The sequence below is a fragment of the Schistocerca americana genome, chromosome 10 (genome assembly GCF_021461395.2).
Source record: "Schistocerca americana isolate TAMUIC-IGC-003095 chromosome 10, iqSchAmer2.1, whole genome shotgun sequence".
Classification (NCBI taxonomy): Eukaryota; Metazoa; Arthropoda; class Insecta; order Orthoptera; family Acrididae; genus Schistocerca; species Schistocerca americana.
Genome location: NC_060128.1, coordinates 50109915 through 50135829, shown reverse-complemented (window position 1 = coordinate 50135829; position 25915 = coordinate 50109915). Strand labels below are relative to the sequence as shown.

General features: G+C 39.7%; 1 protein-coding gene and 1 non-coding gene across 3 annotated transcripts in view; both read left to right on the top strand.

Annotated features, from left to right (window-relative positions):
• Positions 1–12573: 12573 nt before the first annotated feature.
• The window catches only part of LOC124552608 (protein spindle-F), a 154017-nt gene continuing 140675 nt past the window's right edge, over positions 12574–25915 (top strand). For both annotated transcript variants that reach the window (XM_047126935.1, XM_047126934.1), the window contains exons 1-2: positions 12574–12896; positions 24022–24359. In XM_047126935.1, coding sequence (XP_046982891.1) covers positions 24093–24359 — 267 coding nt within the window. In that variant the 5' untranslated portion in view covers positions 12574–12896; positions 24022–24092. The remainder of the gene's footprint in view (positions 12897–24021; positions 24360–25915) is intronic.
• Trnat-ugu lies at positions 19207–19280 on the top strand. The gene has a single exon. It is a non-coding gene; the product is annotated as a tRNA-Thr (tRNA).

Sequence of the window (25915 nt, the reverse complement as noted above, 5' to 3'; positions counted from 1 at the left end):
ATATTGGGAAGCTGTAGTTAGTATCCCTAGTTCCCTAAACAGGCTTCTGCAGGATGTTCTTGAGTTCACACCACATATAATTCTTACTGCACGTTTTTGTGCCCGGAAAACTTTAGCTTGGCTTGATGAATTACCCCAGAAAATAATCCCATATGACATTATGGAATGAAAGTAAGCATAGTATGCCAGCTTTTTCATTTTTATATCCCCTATGTCTGACAAAATTCGCATTGCAAACAGAGATTTGTTAAGACGCTTCAGCAGTTCTGTGGTGTGCTCCTCCCAGTTGAATTTATTATCAAGCTGTAATCCCAAGAATTTAACACCGTCCACTTCTTCTATCTTCTTGTCATCATATGTTAGACATATACTCTTGGGACACCCCTTACAAGTTCTGAACTGCATGTAGTGTGTTTTTTCAAAGTTTAGTGACAAAGAATTGGCTAGGAACCAGTGATTAATGTCTACAAATATTTTATTGGCTGATCTTTCTAAGACTACACTTGATTTGCTATTTATTGCAATGTTTGTATCATCAGCAAACAAAACAAACTTGGCATCTGGTAATGTTACTGATGAAAGGTCATTTATATACACAAGAAAAAGTAAGGGCCCCAAAATGGAACCTTGTGGGACCCCACATGTAATTAGTTCCCAGTTGGATGATGCCTGATAGCTTGATACATGTCTCTTTCCTAATAACACCCTTTGTTTCCTGCCAGAGATATAAGATTTGAACCATTTTGCAGCATTTCCTGTTACACTATAATATTCTAGTTTACTTAAAAGGATATTGTGATTTACACAGTCAAATGCCTTTGACAGATCACAAAATATACCAGTTGCCTGCAATTTTTTGTCTAATGAATTAAGTACATTTTCACTGTAAGTGTAGATAGCCTTCTCAATATCAGAACCTTTTAGAAATCCAAACTGTGACTTTGACAGTATGTTATTTGAGATAAGATGGTTATAAAGACGACTGTACATTACTTTTTCGAAAATTTTTGAGAATGCTGGCAACAGTGAAATTGGACGGAAATTTGATGCTATTTCTTTATCTCCCTTCTTAAACAGTGGCTTAACTTCAGCATATTTCAGCCATTCGGGAAATATTCCACTGATAAACGACTGGTTACACAGATAGCTTAATATGTTACTTAGCTCAGAATCACATTCTTTAATTAACTTTGTTGATATTTCATCATACCCACTAGATGTTTTTGATTTTAAAGATTTTATGATGGACATTATTTCTGTTGGGGTAGTGAGGGTCAAATTCATATTATGGAAGTTACTTGAAATGTCTGGTCTAAGGTAATCCATAGCAGCATCTACCGAACCTGACAACCCCATCTTTTCAGTAACAGTTATAAAATGTTTGTTAACAAGTTCTGCAACACTATACACATCTGTCACCAATGCATCATTTACTCTTAATGCTATTTGTTCCTCTTCATGTCTGGTTCTACCGGTCTCCTCCTTCACTATATCCCATATTGTCTTTATTTTGTTATCTGATATGACTATCTTTTCCTTGTAATATATTTGCTTTGACATCCGTATTACAGTCTTTAATATTTTGCAGTATTTCTTATAATGTGCTATAGCATCAACATTGGAAATGTTTCGGATTGACAGATACAGTTTTCTTTTTGTTTTACAAGATACCCCTATTCCTCGAGTAATCCATGGCTTCTTTGTAGACTTTGCTCTAACCTTGGTAAGTTTTGGGGGAAAGCAGTGTTCAAATAAGGTAAGCACTTTATTAGCAAAAATGTTATATTTTTCATTCATGCCATGAGCACTGTAAACATCAGTCCAGTGAATGTCTCTGAGGAGTGTCCTAAAATAATCAATTTTTGGCTTACTGATTACCCTCTTTAGCTCAGATTTAACAGATTTTATATCTTGTTCAGTATTAACATTTAACAGAAGGAACTGCATGTCATGGTCTGAGAGGCCATTGACTATTGGTTTTGTAATATAATTTTGTTCATTTGACTTTTCTATAAAGATATTATCAATGGCTGTTTGTGAGCAAGTGGTTATCCTAGTGGGGAACTTTACTGTGGGAATTAAGTTGAATGATAGTGTTACTAACTCAAATAGGTTCTTATTGGGAGAGTCTTTAAGGAAATCTACATTGAAATCACCAGCAACCACTATTTCTTTGTTTTTGGTTGTTAAATGGGCCAGTACAGCTTCAAGGTGGTTTACAAACAGATTAAAGTTACCTGCAGGTGCTCGATATACACTTAATATTATGAAAGATTTTTTGTGAAATTCTAATTCTGTTGCACATGCTTCCATATGCTGTTCTAGGCAAAATTTATGAATGTCTATGTTCTTAAATTTATGACAGTTCCTGATGAATGTGGCAACTCCTCCTTTCTCCATTTCTGATCTACAATAGTGAGATGCTAACCTAAACCCTGTAACACTTAAAAGTTCTATACCAGTGGTCACATGATGTTCAGAGAGGCAGATTATGTCAGCTGGGTTTGAAGACTCTAATTCATCTATGCAGATAGTTAATTCATTAATTTTATTTCTCAGTCCTCGAATATTTTGATGCAATAAAGATAGCTGACATTTCACATTGACTGACTTAAAATTGGATGGAGTTAAAATATCTGCTGACAGTTGAAAATTCTTAACCAATGGCTGTTTATGTTGATGTAATAAGCTGGAATTATGTTTTTTGATTTCTTTCTCAAACTGAAGGTTTGTCTCAGTTCTAACCTCTCTTAAAATTTGTTTTCTTTCTGTCCTCCCTACCCTAAAAAAGGGTCTTTTCTGAATCCTATAACCACTGGTATTTTACCACTCATGACAGTGCCTCCCCCCTTTAACTTTCCTGCTATTTCCCCAGCCAATTTACCCTTCCCCTTCCTGTTGAGGTGAAGGCCATGCCTAGTATAATCCCACCTACTGACAGAATCAACATGAACCACACCAATGTGTGACCCCGCACCCGACATGAGCAGCCGTTCCAGCTCCAAATTAACTCTCTTGACAGAAGAGTTCAAATGAGGTCGGTCATGGCGCCCAAGAACAGATACAAACTCAACACTGGTATGCCTCGATGCTGATGCAATCTTCGCCAGGTCACACTCTATGCTGTACCCAGGATCTCTGTCAATACTGTTACCTGCCCCACCCACTATAACCACGGTGTCTTCCTTAGTGAAATCTTTGCAAAGTGATCCTAAAAGCATTCAACAAAACTTGTTACATGAGCTTATAGTGAAGGACGTCAAGTCGTACATCAATTACTTAAGAATGGATGAGCGTACATTTCTGTATGTGCTCAATGAAGTGTATCCTCATATCACATAGCACAACATTCACTTAAGAACTGCTACATCTCCAGTAGACAGGCCCACTGTAACATTCCGATTCCTTGCTACAGGAGAGGGTTAGGTTAGGTTAGGTTAGGTCAGGTCTCCAGTCTTCGTAATCTATTTTTGTATTCAGCGTGCCTCACGTTGTAAAGCGCCTCATCAGCTTCATACATCTCTATTAATTTTGTAGTTGTCAGCACATACCAATTGTATTTACCCGCAATGTTTATAAAAACACTACAGACAACAGAATGCAGCGACGCTAGCGCTCCATGTGGTAACATGTCACATTGCAGTGAACAGAAGACAAGCGATTTCTTTGATCACATCTACAGCGAGGCCCTAGATTTGATCAAATATTGGACGACATTTGACAAAGTTCCCTATTACACCATCAAATTTCTTTGACAAAGATACTGGACGAAGATATTTGACAAAGAAATTTGATAGTGTAATACCGCCTAACGAATGTTGTTTCACAACAATATGGGCTATTAGGGCTAGGCCATCGTCATCAGTTGCTGGTGAAATTGGGACTTGAATGCACAGGTAGTTGTTTGTGTACTCTTAAAAGAATTTTTATTTGTTCTTAAGGGAAATGAAAGTGTGGTGTTCTTTTAATAAATACTGTAGTAGTGTATTCAAATATAAATAATGGTAAGTGACAACAGTGATGTAGATTCTCCACGGACCCCTCAGAAGAAATTGAGGCTGCGTGGTAAGTTGAAAATAAAATGTTTGAAACAAAAGTTCAGAAAGGAATGGTTGACTGATTTATCTTTCAAGGATTGGCTACAACCTGTTAGTGATGATGCATATAAAGCTCGGTGTAAAGTTTGTAGATGTGAATTCAGTGCTGAGTTCACTGTAGTGAAAAATCACGCTAAAGGGAAAAAACACTTAAGTACCGTGAAATGTGTTGGGCCTCTACAAAAGAAACTTGACTTATCATCACAATCAAAATCGTCTGATACATTTGATAAGCAGGGCAAGAGGGCTGAAATATTGCTATGTGGATTTTTGGCAGAACATAACATCTCTATTTATACAGCCAATCACTTAACAGATGTAATTAAAAGTGCCTTTCCCGATTCTAAAATAGTTGACAACTTGCAGTTGGGTAGAACAAAAGCCACAGGGGTGATAAAGAATGTCATAGTAAATGTCATTTGGATGAACTGAATGAAGTTTTACGGAGACAAAAGTTCAGTTTCATAACTGATGAATCTGCCAACATTTCCGCTACAAAAATTTGTGTGCGGTATTGTGATGAAGATAGCTCCAAAATACATACTAAATTTTGGCAGTTGCTACAGCTGTTTGACGAGAAAAATGCAGAGGCCGCTCATGAAGGTATCACCGCTAATCATTTGTACGATCTCGTACGTAAAGCCTTGTCAGTATATAATATTCCTCCTGAAAATTTAGTAGAATTTGCTTCGGATGGGTGCAACACAATGATGGGGAAAGATAATTCTGTTGTTAGCCGAACAATTAGAGATTTTCCTGGTATTTTTATACATAAATGTATATGTCATTCATTGCATCTATGTGCAAGTGAGGCTTGGAAACAATTACCAAGACTATGTGAAGACACAGCAAGGGATACATATTCATTCTTTAACCATAGTTCAAAAAGAATAGCGTAGTTTGTGGAATTCCAACAGTTTTGTAATGTCGAACCTCACAAGATACTGCATCCATCTCAAACATGATGGTTATCTTTGTTAACTGTTGTTTCACGTATTCTAGAACAATGGAATGCATTGCAATTATTTTTCACTTGCAAGTGGGACGAAGAAAGGCTGTATGCAACTGAACAGTTAGCAAAGGCATTCAGGGACAACTTTGCACGTGTATTTTTTATATTTCTCGAGTGGATTCTACCGAAATTTGTGTCTCTGAATCAATATTTTCAAAGCGAGAAATTAGTAATTTGTTCTTTGCATGATAGAATGTGCAAAACGTACAAAGAAATCCTTCTCTGCTATATGTCTCCTGATTGTATCAATAAAACTGATTTGACAGACATAGATCCAGCAAACCCAGCCCAACTTGTGCCTTGTACGCAAATGTATTCAGGTGTAGGTGTGATGGATTTCATGAGCCAATCTGAAAACATCTCACAAAAAACTAAAGTGACTGATTTCTACTACAGAGTGCAACAGTTTCTTATAGTATCTTGTTGTGAGATAAAAAAGCGGTATGATTTCAACAATTCTGTTCTAAAAATGTTGAGTTGGTTAACACCAGAAATAGCACTGTCAAAAAGTGCTGCAAGGCCGTCAACGCTTGTTCCACTTATAAAGTCGGTTCAAAGCATTTCTCCAAAAGACAACATTCTTATGCAAATGATTGATGATCAGGAGAGAGCATTGCCCCACATGCAGAATTTCCCGAAAGTCTACGGTCTAAAGAGGTGGACGAATTTTAGGTGTTCATAAAGAACGCTAGGGACCTTCATGGTAACCAAGAGTTCCTCCAAATAAGAATCTTTGTGCTAGATATATTAGTTTTACCACATTCTAGTGCTGATTGTAAGCAGGTCTTTTCAAAAATGAATCTAATGAAGACACCATTGAGAAATAAGTTACATTCGGGTACAGTCAGCGCAGTAATGCTCACTTCCCAGCGTGTGAAGAATTGTGTACAGTTTGAACCAACCAGTGCAATGATTGCATCAATGAACACGTCGAACATTTATGCTAAGAAGAAGGAATCCCATCGGGATAGTGATGCCGATTTCGCCGATGTGGAGTTTGACAATGATGCTTATTTGGGTGAGTTTAATTATATTATTATTTTTAATTATATCACGTACACAGTGCTACTTTTCGATGGGGTTAGCGAATTTTCCTTGCATAAAATCTGTGATGCTTTGCTTTGCTTCCGAGTTTACCTGGTTCTGTAGTACTTGGCATCGCGATTAGAGACGTTTTGCTTCATAATTAGGAGGTTTTATGGATAAAAATTTTAAAAGATGAAAAGACTTTGCCATTCGCGATTGAAAACAAATATTGTGTGTCATATTATCAGCATTATTGTTTTTTTCCCCCCCCCCAATGAACCATGGACCTTGCCGTTGGTGGGGAGGCTTGCGTGCCTCAGCGATACAGATGGCCGTACCGTAGGTGCAACCACAACGGAGGGGTATCGGTTGAGAGGCCAGACAAACATGTGGTTCCTGAAGAGGGGCAGCAGCCTTTTCAGTAGTTGCAGGGGCAACAGTCTGGATAATTGACTGATCTGGCCTTGTAACATTAACCAAAACGGCCTTGCTGTGCTGGTACTGCAAACGGCTGAAAGCAAGGGGAAACTACAGCCGTAATTTTTCCCGAGGACATGCAGCTTTACTGTATGACTAAATGATGATGGCGTCCTCTTGGGTAAAATATTCCGGAGGTAAAATAGTGCCCCATTCGGATCTCTGGGCGGGGACTACTCAGAATGACGTCGTTATCAGGAGAAAGAAAACTGGCGTTCTACGGATCGGAGTGTGGAATGTCAGATCCCTTAATCGGGCAGGTAGGTTAGAAAATTTAAAAAGGGAAATGGATAGGTTAAAGTTAGATATAGTGGGAATTAGTGAAGTTCGGTGGCAGGAGGAACAAGACTTCTGGTCAGGTGAATACAGGGTTATAAATACAAAAGCAAATAGGGGTAATGCAGGAGTAGGTTTAATAATGAATAAAAAAATAGGAGTGCGGGTTAGCTACTACAAACAGCATAGTGAACGCATTATTGTGGCCAAGATAGATACAAAGCCCATGCCTACTACAGTAGTACAAGTTTATATGCCAACTAGCTCTGCAGATGATGAAGAAATAGATGAAATGTATGACGAGATAAAAGAAATTATTTAGGTAGTGAAGGGAGACGAAAATTTAATAGTCATGGGTGACTGAAATTCGTCAGTAGGAGAAGGGAGAGAAGGAAACATAGTAGGTGAATATGGATTGGGGGGAAGGAATGAAAGAGGAAGCCGCCTTGTAGAATTTTGCACAGAGCATAACTTAATCATAGCTAACACTTGGTTCAAGAATCATAAAAGAAGGTTGTATACCTGGAAGAATTCTGGAGATACTAAAAGGTATCAGATAGATTATATAATGGTAAGACAGAGATTTAGGAACCAGGTTTTAAATTGTAAAACATTTCCTGGGGCAGATGTGGATTCTGACCACAATCTATTGGTTATGAACTGCAGATTGAAACTGAAGAAACTGCAAGAAGGTGGGAATTTAAGGAGATGGGACCTGGATAAACTGAAAGAACCAGAGGTTGTAGAGAGCTTCAGGGAAAGCATTAGGGAACGATTGACAAAAATGGGGGAAAGAAATACAGTAGAAGAAGAATGGGTAGCACTGAGGGATGAAGTAGTGAAGGCGGCAGACGATCAAGTAGGTAAAAAGGCGAGGGCTAATAGAAATCCTTGGGTAACAGAAGAAATATTGAATTTAATTGATGAAAGGAGAAAGTATAAAAATGCAGTAAATTAAGCAGGCAAAAAGGAATACAAACGTCTCAAAAATGACATCGACAGGAAGTGCAAAATGGCTAAGCAGGGATGTCTAGAGGACTAATGTAAGGATGTAGAGGGTTGTCTCACTAGGGGTAAGGTAGATACTGCCTACAGAAAAATTAAAGAGACCTTTGGAGAGAAGAGAACCACTTGTATGAATATCAAGAGCTCAGATGGCAACCCAGTTCTAAGCAAAGAAGGGAAGGCAGAAAGGTGGAAGGAGTATATAGAGGGTTTATACAAGGGCGATGTACTTGAGGACAATATTATGGAAATGGAAGAGGATGTAGATGAAGACGAAATGGGAGATAAGATACTGCGTGAAGAGTTTGACAGAGCACTGAAAGACCTGAGTCGAAACAAGGCCCCGGGAGTAGACAACATTCCATTAGAACTCCTGATGGCCTTGGGAGAGCCAGTCATGACAAAACTCTACCATCTGGTGAGCACGATGTATGAGACAGGCGAAATACCCTCAGACTTCAAGAAGAATATAATAATTCCAATCTCAAGGAAAGCAGGTGTTGACAGATGTGAAAATTACCGAATAATCAGTTTAATAAGTCACAGCTGCAAAATACTAAGGCGAATTCTTTACAGACGAATGGAAAAACTGGTAGAAACCGACCTCGGGGAAGATCAGTTTGGATTCCGTAGAAATGTTGGAACACGTGAAGCAATACTGACCTTACGACTTATCTTAGAAGAAAGATTAAGAAAAGGCAAACCTACGTTTCTAGCATTTGTAGACTTAGAGAAAGCTTTTGACAATGTTAACTGGAATACTCTCTTTCAAATTCTGAAGGTGGCAGGGGTAAAATACAGGGAGTGAAAGGCTATTTACAATTTGTACAGAAACCAGATGGCAGTTATAAGAGTCGAGGGGCATGAAAGGGAAGCAGTGGTTGGGAAAGGAGTGAGACAGGGTTGTAGCCTCTCCCCGATGTTATTCAATCTGTATATTGAGCAAGCAGTAAAGGAAACAAAAGAAAAATTCGGAGTAGGTATTAAAATTCATGGACAAGAAGTAAAAACTTTGAGGTTCGCCGATGACATTGTAATTCTGTTAGAGGCAGCAAAGGACTTGGAAGAGCAGTTGAACGGAATGGAGGATATAAGATGAACATCAACAAAAGCAAAACGAGGATAATGGAATGTAGTCAAATTAAGTCGGGTGATGCTGAGGGAATTAGATTAGGAAATGAGACACTTAAAGTAGTAAAGGAGTTTTGCTATTTAGGGAGTAAAGTAACTGATGATGGTCGAAGTAGAGAGGATATAAAATGTAGACTGGCAATGGCAAGGAAATCGTTTCTCAAGAAGAGAAATTTGTTAACATCGAGTATAGATTTAAGTGTCAGGAAGTCGTTTCTGAAAGTACTTGTATGGAGTGTAGAAATGTATGGAAGTGAAACATGGACGATAAATAGTTTGGACAAGAAGAGAATAGAAGCTTTCGAAATGTGGTGCTACAGAAGAATGCTGAAGATAAGGTGGGTAGATCACGTAACTAATGAGGAGGTATTGAATAGGATTGGGGAGAAGAGAAGTTTGTGGCACAACTTGACTAGAAGAAGGGATCGGTTGGTAGGACATGTTTTGAGGCATCAAGGGATCACAAATTTAGCGTTGGAGGGCACCGTGGAGGGTAAAAATCGTAGAGGGAGACCAAGAGATGAATACACTAAGCAGATTCAGAAGGATGTAGGTTGCAGTAGGTACTGGGAGATGAAGAGGCTTGCACAGGATAGAGTATCATGGAGAGCTGCATCAAACCAGTCTCAGGACTGAAGACCACAACAACAACAACATTGTTTTTTTTTAAGATTATCAATATACGATAACTTTAGATAAAAATGATAATTTTAAATACAAAATGCCACAATTTGATCTTCTGGGGTTGACAACGCTGCCAGTCGCGAACTATTATGCGGAAGACTAATATAACCTGGAGTATGTTAAGTTCACCCAACCTGGATATGATGTGACGTCATTATGACGTATACACGCTTTAGTCGATTAACGCACCTATCGACTTTTACGAACGTTCGAGATTCTATACTGTCGTCAGCTTAAAACAGCTCAGTGTGGCGGCGTATATGTCTTTCGCCAAAATAAAAGAGCTGGATATTAATAGAAATATTCCTGACCGTGGCCTTGAAAACACCACGTAAAAATGTGAAGTCTTCTTATGTCCCGACCAGATTAGATTGTGTGATTGTTGTATTGAATGCTTACGCCGAAAATAATATTTGTTTATTATCAACATTTTAGTATGGTTTCATACAATTGGTCTTGTCAGTACATATTAGATTTTAGCAGCATACTCTTGCTGACTTTTTTTCTTCATTTATATAGCTGAATGAAAACTCGTGCAAGTTTGTTAGGTAAATAATTTACATGTCCATCCCAAGATAGTCTTTTATCGACCATAATTCCACGTAATTTTACACTCGGACCGCAGAGACAGGTACCTTAGTGTCCAGTAATGACTGGTGTGTAGAATGATTGAATTTCGAACTTAAAAAGAAAAATATGAGGCATTGTTGAAGAAAAATTGTCGACCGGGGTTGAAATACGAGGGGAAGTGGATTTCTCAATGTAATCTTAACCAAAGGTTGGTGTCTAGTACTGATTGACGTATGAAATGATTGAATGCAGTGTCAAAGCATTCCATGGTGGTAAGCTCATTAGTCTCTCGAATGCTGAACACATAATTAGAGACAAGCAAACGAAATACAACGCACAGGACACAAACACAGTACAATACACGATTTAAACGCAAGGAACGCAAAACACATTTAAACGAATGGCGCAGAGCACAGCGCTACCCTGTCACAATCTCTCGAAAGTTCACAAAAGTCGAATAGTCGATATACGGTTTCTATCGTTTTCGATGTAGCGTGTTACGTCATAAAGACCTGAAATCCAAGTCCGGTGAACTTTGCATCCTCCGTACACAACCTTGACTGCGTAAAGGCCCGTCCACACGCAACGATCTGTCTGCACAAATGTCTGCACACATCACATCTGCGCAGACAGATCGTTGCGTGTGGACAGAAGATTTGCACCAACCTGAGGTGTGTGCAAACCTGGAAGTTGGAGTTGGAGGTTTGAGCGAAACCTTTCAAATCTGTGGGTTCAAACCACATCTGCGCAGACAAGTTGGAGCGTGTGGACAGGAGATCGCCGCAAATCTGGCGCGAAACAGCTGTTTGCTCAGTCTAGTGTTTGTATTTGTGCGCACAGGGCTTTAAAATGGTTGATACTCGTCAGTGTTCTCGAGAGTTTGTAAGTGAATTCATTGAAATATACAGAAACCACCCATGTTTGTGGAAGATTAAAAGTAAAGAATATAGTGACCGAGGCAAAAAGACAGCAGCATACAATGCTTTACTTGAAAAATTGCGGGCAGTTGACGCCTCGCAAACAGAGAAACTGTAATAAAAAAAATTGGTTGCGAACTGTTTACCGAAAAGAGTTATCCAAAGTTCAGAAATCTAGAAGATCTGGTGAAGGATTAGATCAAGTATAGCAGCCAACGTTATGGTATTTTGATCTGCTTGGCTTTCTTACTGATCAAGAAACGTCAAGACCAAGCAGGAGTACAATTGAAGACGAAATTGGAGTGTCAATGTGCGAGGAAACGGAACGCGAGGTAATGTAAAACAATATATTTCACATACGTTTATCAAAAGTCTATTCAAAAGAATATATTTGTGTGAAAACATAATAGAAAACTAACTACTGTTATAAAAAGAACTCATCCTTCAAGACAGCGTAAATAGCTTCACATGTGTTGGGTATTATTTCACTCAACGCTTTTTTCGATATTGCAGTTGAAAATTCCAAATCCTTGTAGCTCCTTCCTGTTGCTAGGAATCTTAATGTTACCGCCAGCCGTTCATGAGGAGAAATTGCACTTCTCATACAAGTATTTTTTCTCATATGAGGGGTTACAAGCTTTAAGAGATAATTATAAGTTTCGACATCCATCCGCAAATAATTTCGCCAGACGTTAGGTTCGCTCTGCAACTCTCGCAGTAAATTTACGTGAGAGAACTACTTTCGCTTTAGCAGCCACTGTCTACACCAATTTGACCGCTTTCTCTGTTTCCTACGGTTGGTCTGAATGCTTTTTTGCAACACAATTTGCGAACACAGACCACAACAGAACTTCGTCCGTTTCTATATTTCAAAATAACTGAATTAAATTTTTGACGTTTACGGGGAGCGTAGTCGCTGATGTTTCTTTTCTACACCGACAGATGGCGGGCGAGTAGTAGATTGGGGTTTGTGTCGTGTGAACACACCACATTTGCAGCGATCTTTTGCATGTACAGACATCTGCGCCGATGTCTGCGCAGACAGATCGTTGCGTGTGGACCGGGCTTAACAACTGACTCAGCGGTTACAGGAACTACAATGTTCCTTTACTAAATAATTAACAACAATGCTGTGAATAAAATGGCTCTTTTCTGTGCATAAGAATGTTGTTTACTTTTAAACTATTCGTTGCAACACGGGTCAGAACGACCACAAATTGAAATTTTGATACATAGCGAAAAAAAAAGAAATATCGTTGCTTTTAAAAACATTAAGTTAAATCGCCACGCCAAGATGAAGACTGTGAAGATAGTAACAATGCTAAAGAGTGTCAAAGTTTTCAAAAGATACTACCAGCTAATGAAGTATCGCTTCTGTGGAAACAGTTGGCCCCAGTGGCAACTTATGTAATCACTGGTGTGATTGCGCGATCCGTGATGTTATTGTAGCAGGAGATACGGAAAGAGCAAATATGAAGTGCGTGGTTTCGTGTTGTTAGCAGTGACAGGGGAATATCTGGCAGCTTATGGCATAATGGTGTGCCCGAAAATTAATACCAACATTCTAGTGCTTCCCGTGCAAAATTTCATCATCTTTTTCGAAGCGAGATAAACAACCGATGTTGTGTGACAGTATGGTCAACTATCAGCTGATAGGATATCAGTAGACGGAAGTGGTACTTCGAGATCAGTGTTTTTTAGGTTAGTGTTTTCTTTGAACAGTTTTTACAGTTATTGTTATAGGTTAGTGTTTTCTTTGATCAAGTTTGACAGTTATTGTTGGATTCTGTGTTTTGACTGAAATTTTGACAGTTCTGTAGTCGAGGGCTATAGAAAACACTAAGGAATTTTTCTTCATTTCTTTCTTAGAAGCGAACCTATAAATTATTTTAAATTTGTATTTATAGATGAACTAAATTTGCCTATTGTCATTCTGTAAATATCATCAGTTCCGAGAAAAATATGGCATTCAGAGTTGCAACAACAATAAAAGTAGACGGCGGAGATAGCGCAGTGTTGATAACGTTCTGTGACAGTTGATTAGATTTGTATGAGAAACACTTTGATCCGTTGCAATCTTTTTGTAAAAGTAGCATGCAGAGTGTTAAGAAGTACCATGATATGGTGAAGAAATAAGACATACACCGGATGTCATTATCAGAGCACGTGTATTTAGGTTACAATCTTATGGTTAAAGAAATTTATACAATGATAATAGACACAATATTGGCTACTTTACAGCCTCGTTGTGTTCACTGTCAAACTGTAAGTTCCGATTTTTCATTGAATGCTTGCTGCTCCATTGTTTTCGTTATTTAGTAATCATGAGCAGGAAATTTACAGTATGTTGAAAAACTTGTGCCGGCCGCCTGCCCTCCCCCCCCCCCCCCCTATATTTTTGGGCTGGTAATGTAGATCAGAACGTAAATAATTCACACCCTAAATCATGATTTTACTAATTGAAATAAATAATTAGAAATAACAGAATTTAATGGCGAGATTTTGCATTCAGCCCCCCCCCCCCCCCCCCAACACCACTTAGCGAAAGATACCTCTTTAAATAACATTTTAATGTTTTTCGGTCATAAAGTGTAAATTTCCTCCAGGGGAACTTGTATTTCATAATACTCTCAGTAATAAGGCAATGTGTTTGATCTATTACAGCCCAGTAACCTTATATTTTATTTTTTATATGAATGTAAGGCACTTCCAACAACATTAAATTTTTATTATTTGCAACATAGAAGGATATTTTATCTTAAACGGCTAATAAATGAAAATAAACAATTCCTTACTCAGTGTTTCAACATTGGCAGTGGTTATGAAATAAAAAAATGCCAAAGCACACAGCAGTTGTGTTAATATGCAAAACTAAACAATGCCTACATATGCAGATTATGGTACATGTGAATAATTTACCTAAATGCTATATACTTTGAGCGAAATTGCTTTGTTCTTGACGTTTCAGCAAGTCAAGTGGTAGGTGCCATGTGCATGCTGAGTTCCCTGTTTTGTAGTACATAAAGCATTTTGTGAAGAATTAGTGGCTTCAGTGCAGCAACACTGCCCCTGCCACAGCAGACTGCCAATCATCAAGTAATTTTATCAGAGTATAGGTTGTCTTAAAGCCACACACAAGAATGTTGTTATAGGGCAACTTTGCATGACATTCGTTAGGAAAACAGTTTGTGTGGATTCTTATTTTGTTGGATATGAAAATTCGTTGCAACACTCTTATTGTTATTTATGATTAATTGACTATGGTATGCCTAGCAGCTGAATTGCTTGATTACCCAGTTTACAGGCGCTTGCACTTCATTGCTGTTCTCAAATTTTAGTAGAACTCAAGTGTTGTTGTCATCTTAATATGTACTGACATCATGAATGTAGAGTAGGGAGAGAAGGGGCTTCATATTGGAGCCAGGGTGAGGGCACCAAATATGATTGTACCCACATTTGACAGTACCAGAACTTCACTGGTTGCTTTGCACTTTTGATCACTGCCCTTTAGATATCTAAAAATAAGTCTCGATACACTAAATAAAATAATTGGCCTGTAGTTGTTCATGTCAATCTCAACTCCCCCTCCCCCCCATCTCCACCCCCCTCACTTTCATGTACATGGGAATGATTTTTTGTGTTTTTGAAGTGCCTGAAGGGAAAACTGAGTCGGATAAGAATTTTGGTGATGTTTTTATACCATACTCACATTTCTTCAGAATTTTTACCGGAATGCCATCAGTGCCAGCTGACTAAGAGTTTTTCCATCTTTTTATTGGTTGGTAATCGTGTACACTGAATTAGATCTGATTTAAGCCATTGTTCTGATGTGCGTTAGTAGGGGAGAATGGGGATACTTGAGCCACACGTGTTTTCTCATCTGTAGGTCAATTTATTTTTCCCCAAGTGTAATCACTGGTTTGTTTTCATTAGCATTTTACAAAGGAAAAACCATCAGTTGTATTGGAGCAAAGTAGAAGTTATGCTGTCTATGGTTTTTGACGTCTGCAGCAAATAATCTGCAGTAAATAATTAGATAACTGATATCCAATTTTTGTTTGGTGCAATTTTTTATGTTTAACCAAAAGAAAAGGAAGGAAGACCGTGTTTAACATCCCGTTGAGAACGAGGTCATTAGAGACTAAGCACAAGCTCATACGGTGTCAAGGGTGGGGAAGGAAACCTGCTGTGCCCTTTCGAAGGAGCTATCCCACCATTTGCCTGGAGCAATTTAGGGGAATCGTGGAAAACCTAAATATGGATGGCCAGAAGTGGATTTGAACCATCATCCTCCTGAATATGAGTCTGACGTTCAAACAACTGTGCCACATCACTTAGTTTAACCAAAATAAATTTAATGATGAAATGATTGCAGTTTGAACCTTATTTTTGTTCTAAAACAGTTTGATTAGGTGAATACATTATGTGGAAATAGCCACTTGAAGAAAAATGGTGAAGATAAGGATACTAATGATATGCAGGTTAGGGATAGTTGAGTCATGGCACAACAATCCGTGTACTAAAATTACGTTTGTAGGTACATTTTGTAGGGAAAATATTTTTTCTTATAAGCAGTTTTATAAAACTGTTATTACAAAAACATGTTTGTAAAAGCTTTTAGGCAGTTACATACCATTTAAAAGGACAATTTGCTAGTATATAAGACTTGCCCATTATCTTTCACAACTGTGCGTATTTGCTGCATGCAAATATTTTCACTGATCAATTTCTGAGTTCATATGTAACTGATAGGGCACTGACAGTCACATGTCCCTGTGAAAAGTTCAGGGTGTGGCAGCCTTCATCGAAGGTTATTAAAAACACACCATCAGGCAGTAACTGTAATTTATTTATTACCTCTTATGTCAATTGATAGTTAATGATATGTGTAAGTCAATGTCCATTGCGTGGATTATTTTTTGAATGTGACTCCTGTCAAATGATGCTCCCTCTGCACAACACATTCATCTAGGTGGCGTCGGAAGCTTTCCTCAACTCGGCGTAATGTATTCCCTGGAACATTGCCGACGGCAGTTCTGATGCGATCCTAGGGAATGGTGGCACAACCTTTGAAACATTTCTTGCTTCAGGTAGTCCCAAAGGAAAAAGTCGGCACACGAAAGGTCAGGTGAGTGAGGTGGCCAGGAAATGTCACTGAAACGGAAAATTACTCTACCGGGAAATGTCTGTCACGAGAAATCTGTGCAAATTCTGGCTATATGCGAGGTCGCTCCATCTGGTTGAAACCGTAATTGTTCCACATCCCCGTCAGCCATACCTAATTGAGGAAGATGGAAGTCTTGCAGTATCTTAAGGTAGCATTCAATGGTGACAGTTACAGCCACACACCTGTCATCCACAAAGAAGTAAGGGCCAATAATCCCAAAGAAGCAACTCCACACAACACTGTGACACGAGAACTGTGCAAGGGCTCGATGTACAGTTCGTGTGGGTTTACTTCACTCCAATAACTCATACTCTGTTTATTCACTGAACCACATAACTTGAAATGAGCTTCATCTGACATCAGGACGGTGTGCAACATTTGTGGATTTTGGCGAAGGAGATCGTGAACGGTTAAGCAGGACGTTTCACGTGAAACCCAATCGCGAGGCCTAATTTCCTGAACAATCTGCAGCTTATATGGGTGAAAATGGAGATCTGCGTGCAGTATTCTCCCGAACGAGCGATCGCATGTACGCGCAGTTTGTGCACGAAAATGAGCAGATCTTTTTGGGCTAGGCAATAGTGGAGCACGAACTTTTTCCACAGCTTCTGGTGTCTGCACAGTTCTTTCACTTCTTCCTGGTTTGCCATTGCAAACAGAACCTGTTGTTTGAAATGCATCTCACAATGGTCCATCTGTCGGGAACTTTCCAGTGACGTCCCGAGTTGAAATGTTGCCGAAATAGATGCTGGGTAGCAATAACGGAGTCGCTATTCTCAAAATAACTTTCAACAGCAAAGCCACGATGCTGTGCACTCCACTGCTCCATATCACTGTCACACTCAAAATGGCAGCTCATTAATACATGAATGAGGCACAAGCTGGCGCGCATTCCTGCAGTACATCATTGTACTACGCTAGTAAATTTATGCTGTGAACACTGCCGCAGCCTGTACTGGCACTTCTTTAAATTACCAAAAAGATATTGAGCAGATGGACACTGGTGAGAGTGGGCTTATGCCTGCTGTTGCTTTATGTTCTACATTGAAGATTTGTACAGAGACCTTAACAAGTTAAGGTGTTGTTTCAACAGAAACCCCAAAGCCTTGTCTCATTTGGCTAAAGGTGATAGGAAAAGAGCAAAATCGTCAATTTTGAAGTCTACTCCAAAAAAGCTACAAATTGAGAAATCTCTTCTGGAAAGAGCAGAAAAACCTAAAAACAGACAGGAAAAGTCAACAAACATTGACCTGCACAACAACAACGAATGTTTAAGGCACAGAATCTCCCACAGATAACCAAAATGAAGATATCTGATACAAAATCTGACAATTATTCAACAGAAAGCATGAGCTCATCCATGACACAGAATGATCAGAGTGACAGTGAAGATGCAGTTGTGGACAGGAAGCCAAGCATTAATGATTTGTTGTTGGTAAAATTGGAGGGGGAAATAATGTTAACCAGTATGTTGGAAAAGTTATTAATATAGGTGAGAAATGAATGAATGTTAAGTGTGCAAGAACTGCAGACTATGCTTAAATTGGAGGATTCCAAACGGAGACGCCACTGTTGTTGGTAAAATAAAAATGATTCTTCAGCCTGCCGTCATCAATACCAAAAATCATTGTGTAACTAGTTTCTCTCTCATAACTAATTTTTAGGACTTTGTTTCTTGGAGTTTAAATTCTTAACATCGTAATGTTGTTACTATGAGATTTAAAATACTAAAAAAAAACTGTTTTGGCAATCGAATGGTGATTTAAGTATCGTATTTTTCAGCTCAGCTATCTCTATCATTGGGATCCCTGAGTCATAATGTGAAGCATTTTTGTAAACAATTTTTTCTTGCTTACATATTTTTCTATTTGTGTTTTTGAAATACATGGTTTAATGACAAAATGCAAGGTTTATCACAACAGTATTACTTTTGTCGAGGCATATAGCAAAAAATTAAAATAATTAAGAAACGAAAATGTGGCTCAAATATCCCCATTCTCTCCTATTTCGTAAACCTTCAAATTCACCAGTTGTATTAGGCAGAGATAAAACATTGTTGGTTACATATTGGTTTCCTTTGTACCGTGTACTGTGATGATTTCAAACTTGTATTTATCTGTTTTAAGTTGCATGTGTGGAACTGTTTCCAATAATAGTGTTCATTCAGTGTTTCTGTAGGAACATGAAGAAAGGTTGTATACATGGAAGAAGCCTGGAGATATTAGAAGGTATCAGATAGAGATTCAGGAACCAGGTTTTAAATTGTAAGACATTTCCAGGGGCAGATGTGGACTCTGACCACAATCTGTTGGTTATGAACTGTAGATTAAAACTGAAGAAACTACAAAAAGGTGGGAATTTGAGGAGATGGGACCTGGATAAACTGAAAAACCAGAGGTTGTAGAGAGCTTCAGGGAGAGCATTAGGGAACAATTGACAAGAATGGGGGAAAGAAATACAGTAGAAGAAGAATGGGTAGCTTTGAGAGATGAAATAGTGAAAGTAGCAGAGATCAAGTTGGTAAAAAGACGAGGTCTAATAGAAAACCTTGGGTAACAGAAGAGATATTGAATTTACAATAAAATGAACACCCTTAGCTGCTTACAGGCATTGACATATGTCAACGGGGACAGATGAAAATGTGTGCCCCGACCGGAACTGGAACCCGGGATCTCCTGCTTACATGGCAGATGCTCTATCCATCTGAGCCACCGAGGACACAGAGGATAGCGCAACTGCAGGGATTTATCTCTGGCACGCCTCGTGTGAAACCTACATTCTCAATGTATTGTCCCGCATTCATAGTGCCAGAGATAAATCCTAGGTGTCGCGCTATCCTCTGTGTCCTCGGTGGCTCAGGTGGATAGAGTGTCTGCCATGTAAGCAGGAGATCCCGGGTTCAAGTCCCGGTCGGGGCACACATTTTCATCTGTCCCCGTTGACGTATGTAAGCGGCTAAGAGTGTTCATTACATTTCATTGTAATTTCATTCTAACGAACTGCATGGTCACTGATGATATCTGTTCTTTTGGGACATATGGAACATTAAAGAGACCTTTGGAGAAAGGAGAACAATTTGCATGAATATCAAGGGCTCAGATGGAAACCCAGTTCTAAGCAAAGAAGGGAAAGCAGAAAGGTGGAAGGAGTATATAGAGGGTCTATACAAGGGCGACGTTCTTGAGGACAATAATACAGAAATGGAAGATAATGTAGATGAAGATGAAATAGGAGATATGATACTGCGTGAAGAGTTCGACAGAGCACTGAAAGACCTAAGTCGAAACGAGGCCCCGGGAGCAGACAACATTCCATTAGAACTACTGACATCCTTGGGAGAGCCAGGCCTAAAAAAACTATACCATCTGGTGAGCAAGATGTATGAGACAGGCGAAATACCCTCAGACTTCAAGAAGAATATAATAATTCCAATTCAAAGAAAGCATGTGTTGACAGATGTGAAAATTAGCGAACTATCAGTTTAATAAGCCATGACTGCAAAATACTAACATGAATTCTTTACAGATGAATGGAAAAACTGGTAGAAGCCGACCTCGGGGAAGATCAGTTTGGATTGCGTAGAAATGTTGGAACATGTGAGACGATAATGAGCCTACAGCTTATTTTAGAAAATAGATTAAGAAAAGGCAAACCTACGTTTCTAGCATTTGTAGACTTAGAGAAAGCTTTTGAAAATGTTGACTGGAATACTCTCTTTCAAATTCTGAAGGTGGCAGGGGTCAAATACAGGGAGTGAAAGGCTATTTACAATTTGTACAGAAAGCAGATGGCAGTTATAAGAGTCAAGGGGCATGAAAGGGAAGCAGTGGTTGGGAAGGGAGTGAGACAGGGTTGTAGCCTCTCTCCGATGTTATTCAATCTGCATATTGAGCAAGCAGTAAAGGAAACAAAAGAAAAATTTGGAGTAGGAATTAAAATCCATGGAGAAGAAATAAAAACTTTGAGGTTCACTGATGACATTGTAATCCTGCCAGAGACAGCAAAGGACCTGGAAGAGCAGCTGAATGGAATGAACAGTGTTTTGAAAGGAGGATATAAGATGAACATCTTCAAAAGCAAAACAAGGATAATAGAATGTAGTTGAATTAAATCGGGTGATGCCGAGGGAATTAGATTAGGAAATGAGACACTTAAAGTAGTAAATGAGATTTGCTATTTGGAAGCAAAATAACTGATGGTCAAAGTAGAGAGGATATAAAATGTAGACTGGCAATGGCAAGGAGAGCGTTTCTGAAGAAGAGAAATTTAACACGGAGTATAGATTTAAGTGTCAAGAAGTTGTTTCTGAAAGTATTTGTATGGAGTGTAGCCATGTATGGAAGTGAAACGTGGACGATAAATAGTTTGGACAGGAAGGGAATAGAAGCTTTCGAAATGTGATGCTACAGAAGAATGCTGAAGATTATATGGGTAGATCACATAAGTAATGAGGAGGTATTGAATAGAATTGGGGAGAAGAGTTTGTGGCACAACTTGACTAGAAGAAGGGACTGGTTGGTAGGACACGTTCTGAGGCATCAAGGGATCACAAATTTAGCATTGGAGGGCAGCATGGAGGGTAAAAATCATAGAGGGAGACCAAGAGATGAATACACTAAACAGATTCAGAAGGATGTCGGTTGCAGTAAGTACTGGGGGATGAAGAAGCTTGCATAGGATAGAGTAGCATGGAGAGCTGCATCAAACCAGTCGCTGGACTGAAGACCACAACAACAACAGGTGAAATGAAATTTGAGGTATCAGGTTTTTGAGCTGTGTGGGATCCTGGTATTGGTGTCTTCATTTGAACTGTATAGGTCAAATGAAATATTAGATTCCAGTTGTGTGTTTTTTATATTTTTTGTTCGGTGTATTCTCAAGGATTTCATCACCCCTTGCCCCTTTTTTATATTTGTTTGGAATGATAACATTGTTGTTATTTTTTTTTTTTTTTAGTTTTAATTTGTCTCCACCCAAAACACTCCTGAGTCCTGTAGTTGTCGCAGTAGTTTATTGACCAACTTTAATATTTTGTATTTGCCTGTGGGCACTTGACCCGTCTTGTGGTCGCCACCTCGAATACGCTCGACACGCCAGTGACTGCCGTGATGATGATGCCGTAGGTCAAAGCGAGGGGGTGGGGTCAGACTGCAGTACATTGCAATACTGTTACTAAGTGTAATTTTATTTGTGTTCTTTATCATGTTGTTTTTCTTAACAGTGGGAAATGCGCTACCTATCAAAGTCAGTAAGTAATATTTCTTCATCCAAAGAGATACTCAATTCACACAGTGTTGCAGTTAGACACCAGTTTTTTACTACTCCTAGTACTCTATGCTTTGCTTTAATGTAAGTCTAAAGGCACACTTCAGTGCTTGTGTGATGTTCCCAACTTTTTGTTGTAATGTGAATCTTCACTACCGAGTGCACATTGGAGTGGACGTGGCTTCAGCCTGTTTAAAACAAAGCATCCACCCTCCCTCAATCGAGCAGTGAGGAATAAAAATGGTGTAACACACTGATTGTAGGCTTTGACGCACCATAAGCTCTCGGTGAATGAGGTATTGTGGCATTCAATGGCTGGATGGTACGGATTGATGAAGCTGATGCTTCTGAGCTTTTTGGAAATTGGAAGGTCGTCAGAAGTCAAGAGGAGGATACTGCATTCTGGTGTCCTGTATCCAGCCAATGCCAGGCTGAGACTAGTGTGGTACTTCTCCATTGTTGTGGAAAAACAACCGTACCTGTACGTAGGCTCCAATCCTGAATGTGTCGCACCACTCCCAAAGGTATTTTAAAGCTACTCCCAACTCTTTCCCTGGGCAGTGAACTTGCTTTAACTGTTCTGGTGTTTCGTTGATAGCTAATGGAGATTATTTTAAGGATGGGTCTCAGACACTCGTCTGCGATCATTTTAGAAGAGGTGCCGATGAGGTAATTGTGAGGCGTGCTCGTACTGAATGTTCGTACTCGTCACATCGGGAATGTTTTTTTGCAAAAATTTGGTGCATCTCTCCAGTTAAAACTTGTGGACTGAGAGTCCGTGGATAAAACTGCTTCCTGGCAGGAGACGTATTCTGAGGTAAAATGGCTTCTTCTACTGAGGCTTGAGGGGCTCTTGCATTCGTAGAGTGCATAGAGGACTTTGGAGTGATATAGAATTTTATTGAGAACTCACAGAATTGTTAAACATGTCATTTTGTAGCAAACAACCTCATTTCACTTAAAAGTGTCGAGTGTCTTTCTGGTTCAGTGTGACAACCAGTTTTGACATGACAGACATCCCATTGGTAATCAGTTTCTTTCCAAACACATCATAGCTGATTGGGCATAACTTGTGCAATGGCAGCGCAGATTCCAATTTGCGTATCGGCTAAATTGTTTGGTCATCCAGTGGTGTCAAGTCTGGGGAGCGAGACGACCGTGCGATCGGTCCTCCGTCGACAGTCGATCGACGGGGGGAGCAATTACCGAGGAAACCTCGAACGTCTGTGAGGAAATGAGGTGGTGCACTGTCTTGCTGGTGGTGACCGTCCCATCTCGGTCATCTTCGTTGATCTGTGGATTAAAAAGTTTTCAAGCATATTCAGATACACAATACCAGTGACAGTTTTTTCCACAAAGAAGGGAGGGCCATACACTTTGTGTTTGTTAAGGGCGCAAAATACGTTAACTTTGGGGCTGTTAGGAATGTGTTCCAGGACTGCGTGTGGATTTTCGCTGCCGCATGTTTTGCAGTTTTGGATGTTCACCGTGTCACCGATACGTAGTGGCGACTTGTCACCGAACATTATTGTGTTCGGGAATGTCTCGTCTTCCTGTATCCTATGTAACATTTTCACACACAGTTCCCCACGAGCAACCTTATCTACGTCACTTACGAGCTGTGCTATTGTGAATCTGTACAGTTTCAGGTGTAGGCGTTCACGCATTACTCGCCGAACAGTCTTTTGTGAGACACGTGTTGTGTCAATTCTTGTGGACTGCGGGCAAAGCTCTCCCTAACCCATTCGACATAATCGATGACACTCGTGTGACGTGGCTATATATCGTGTCACAGTGAACGACCCGCCTGAACAAAGTTCTTGTGCAGAGAATAAATGTCGGGTGCTCAGAGGTTCTTTAGCATATCCGGTGCAAAATTAACACACTAACAATTGTCGCAGAGTTCGCTCCGTCTAACTGAAACACGAAGCGAGCGTACTCTGCGCTGGTTAAAGTAGCCATTTTAACCGTGCTTACGCTGGTGCTCCTGGTGGCAGAATGGAGTACTGGTGCACTATGTGAATCAGACTTGATGTTGAAACTTCCTGGCAGATTAAAACTGGGTGCCGGACCGAGACTCGAACTCGGGACCTTGCCCGCGAAAGGCAAAGATCTCGAGTTTGAGTTTCGGTCCGGCACACAGTTTTAATCTGCCAGGAAGTTTCATATCAGCGCACACTCCGCTGTAGAGTGAAAATTTCATTCTAGACTTTATGTTGTTTGCTTCAGAATGACACATCTACTGATTCTGTAAGTTGTCTCAAAATATTTCCGATTCATTCCAAAGTCGTAAAGTCCGTTCGACGAATGTCGACCACGACCTCTCGGTTCGGAAATTGTAACTGGAGAAGATGCTGGCTGTTAAAGCCTACATTATTCGGTGCACCCGTTCAGTGTCCCAGGTAGCAGCTGTCGCCGTGTCCCGCACCGGGTGGCAGGCAGGCGGTCCGGCCGTGCGGGAGAAAATGAGTGCGGAGGCCGGCACCGCTCACGCGGGCGGCTGCGCCGAGCGTCCCGAAACGCCCGGTGCGGAGGTGCAGTGCCCGCAGCAGTACGCCGTGCAGGTGGCGCTCGTCACGATGAAGGAGCGCTGCCAGAAGCTGCAGGAGCGCCTCATCTCACTCGAGAAGGAGAACGCCACCCTCAGGGCCTCGTCCGCTGCCGCCGACGGCAGCCCGAGTGCCAGCAGTGGCGCCCCCGCGTCCGCCGTGGAGGCGAAGCTTCGAGAAAAGGTGTGTGGAGATGAGTGTAGTCGCTACTTTTGAAGTTTGGAAAGTAATTAAATTTGTAAAAGAAATTGCTTTTGGCCCCTAATCTTGACTTTATTTTCCTGCAAAGTACATTTTGAACTGTGGTGACTCATCTTCTGGAGTTTGATCAATCTATATAAATTTTTTAAGAGAGGTTACCATTGGTATTGTTTAATGTACATTGCTGTATTATAAGGGTAGTTCTGTGTTCAATAATGTACATAAAACGAAGGCAGAAAGAGAATTACTTACTGTTTCCAGCAGTGGTTACATAATTTTTAAGGTGCCCTCGCATGTTCAGTATGTAATGTGCCAGGTTGTTTCCTCACCCGGGGCACCTCATGTAACGTGCCGGGACATGTCCTTGTATTAGTGCCTCTTACTAGTTCACGTCACAACCAGATGTACCGGTATTGAAACATTTCCTCACCCGGTAGATAGTGCGCAGTGTTTTCGACCTACCTTGCATTGCTTATTCAATATTGTCTTCCCGGTAACTGCGTCCGCCTCACCTAAATCACACTGAAATTAAGAAGCCAGGATCCTAGGTTAAACTGGAGGAAATACGTCGCGAAAGACATCGTAGCCATCCTAGGTTAAGTTTTCCAAAATCAAAAGTCAAGATCGTATTCATTGTTGAACATTTATGTCAGCCACAGTGCGATTTATTTGTTATCACTCGCACACACAATATTCGTGTGAGCAGGCCTCTTACACTTAATCGTCACATTAGGTAGGTCAAAAACTTCCAGTCTTTAACAAAGTTCACAATTACAATTACTGAAAAATTAACCAACTTGCCGGCACTTTTGCTCCAAGACAATCTGACCGAGAACTAACTGAGAACTGCACCAGCTCGGACCTTATATAGACGAGTGCTTGAATATTTGACTATTTCTGTTAATATATTATAGTTTATAATTTCCCAGGGTTAAAATGATCCTTTCTAATCGGTTTTGAAATTAACTATTGGGTTTTATTATTTAAATAGCACGAGTGAGCTGTATCAATTTAAATACGCGGAACTAACTTGTGCATCCGCCGTGGGAATTCCCGACTTATAACCATGGCAGCCCTTTTGAACAATAATTTTTACATATTCAAATTTACTTATTTCTTAATTAATGCACTTACAACAGTTGAGACTGGAGTTTTTTACGTAGAAAAATAAAGGTAGCAAAAGTATCGAAACAGATCTCGGAATTTGGTAGTTTGGTCACAATTGGCACTGAAAGTCATACAGGCTACAGATTTTAAATCTTAATATCTATTTAACTAATAGGCTTTAGGTTAATTTAAACACTTTGCTGGAATCAGTAAAATTTAGGCTTTCTTTTGGCTGCAGTCTTATAGCTGAATTTGATCTATTAGCTTACTCGAATTTTACTTAATATGTATTGCACAATATACGTCATTGTCCATAACTGTTAATAGTATGCATTTCCAATAAAACTGATTAGCTCATTACTTTCAGAATAGACATTAGAATGTACTGAAATAATAGATTTTACTAGGGGAATTTTATTTAAACTATTTCT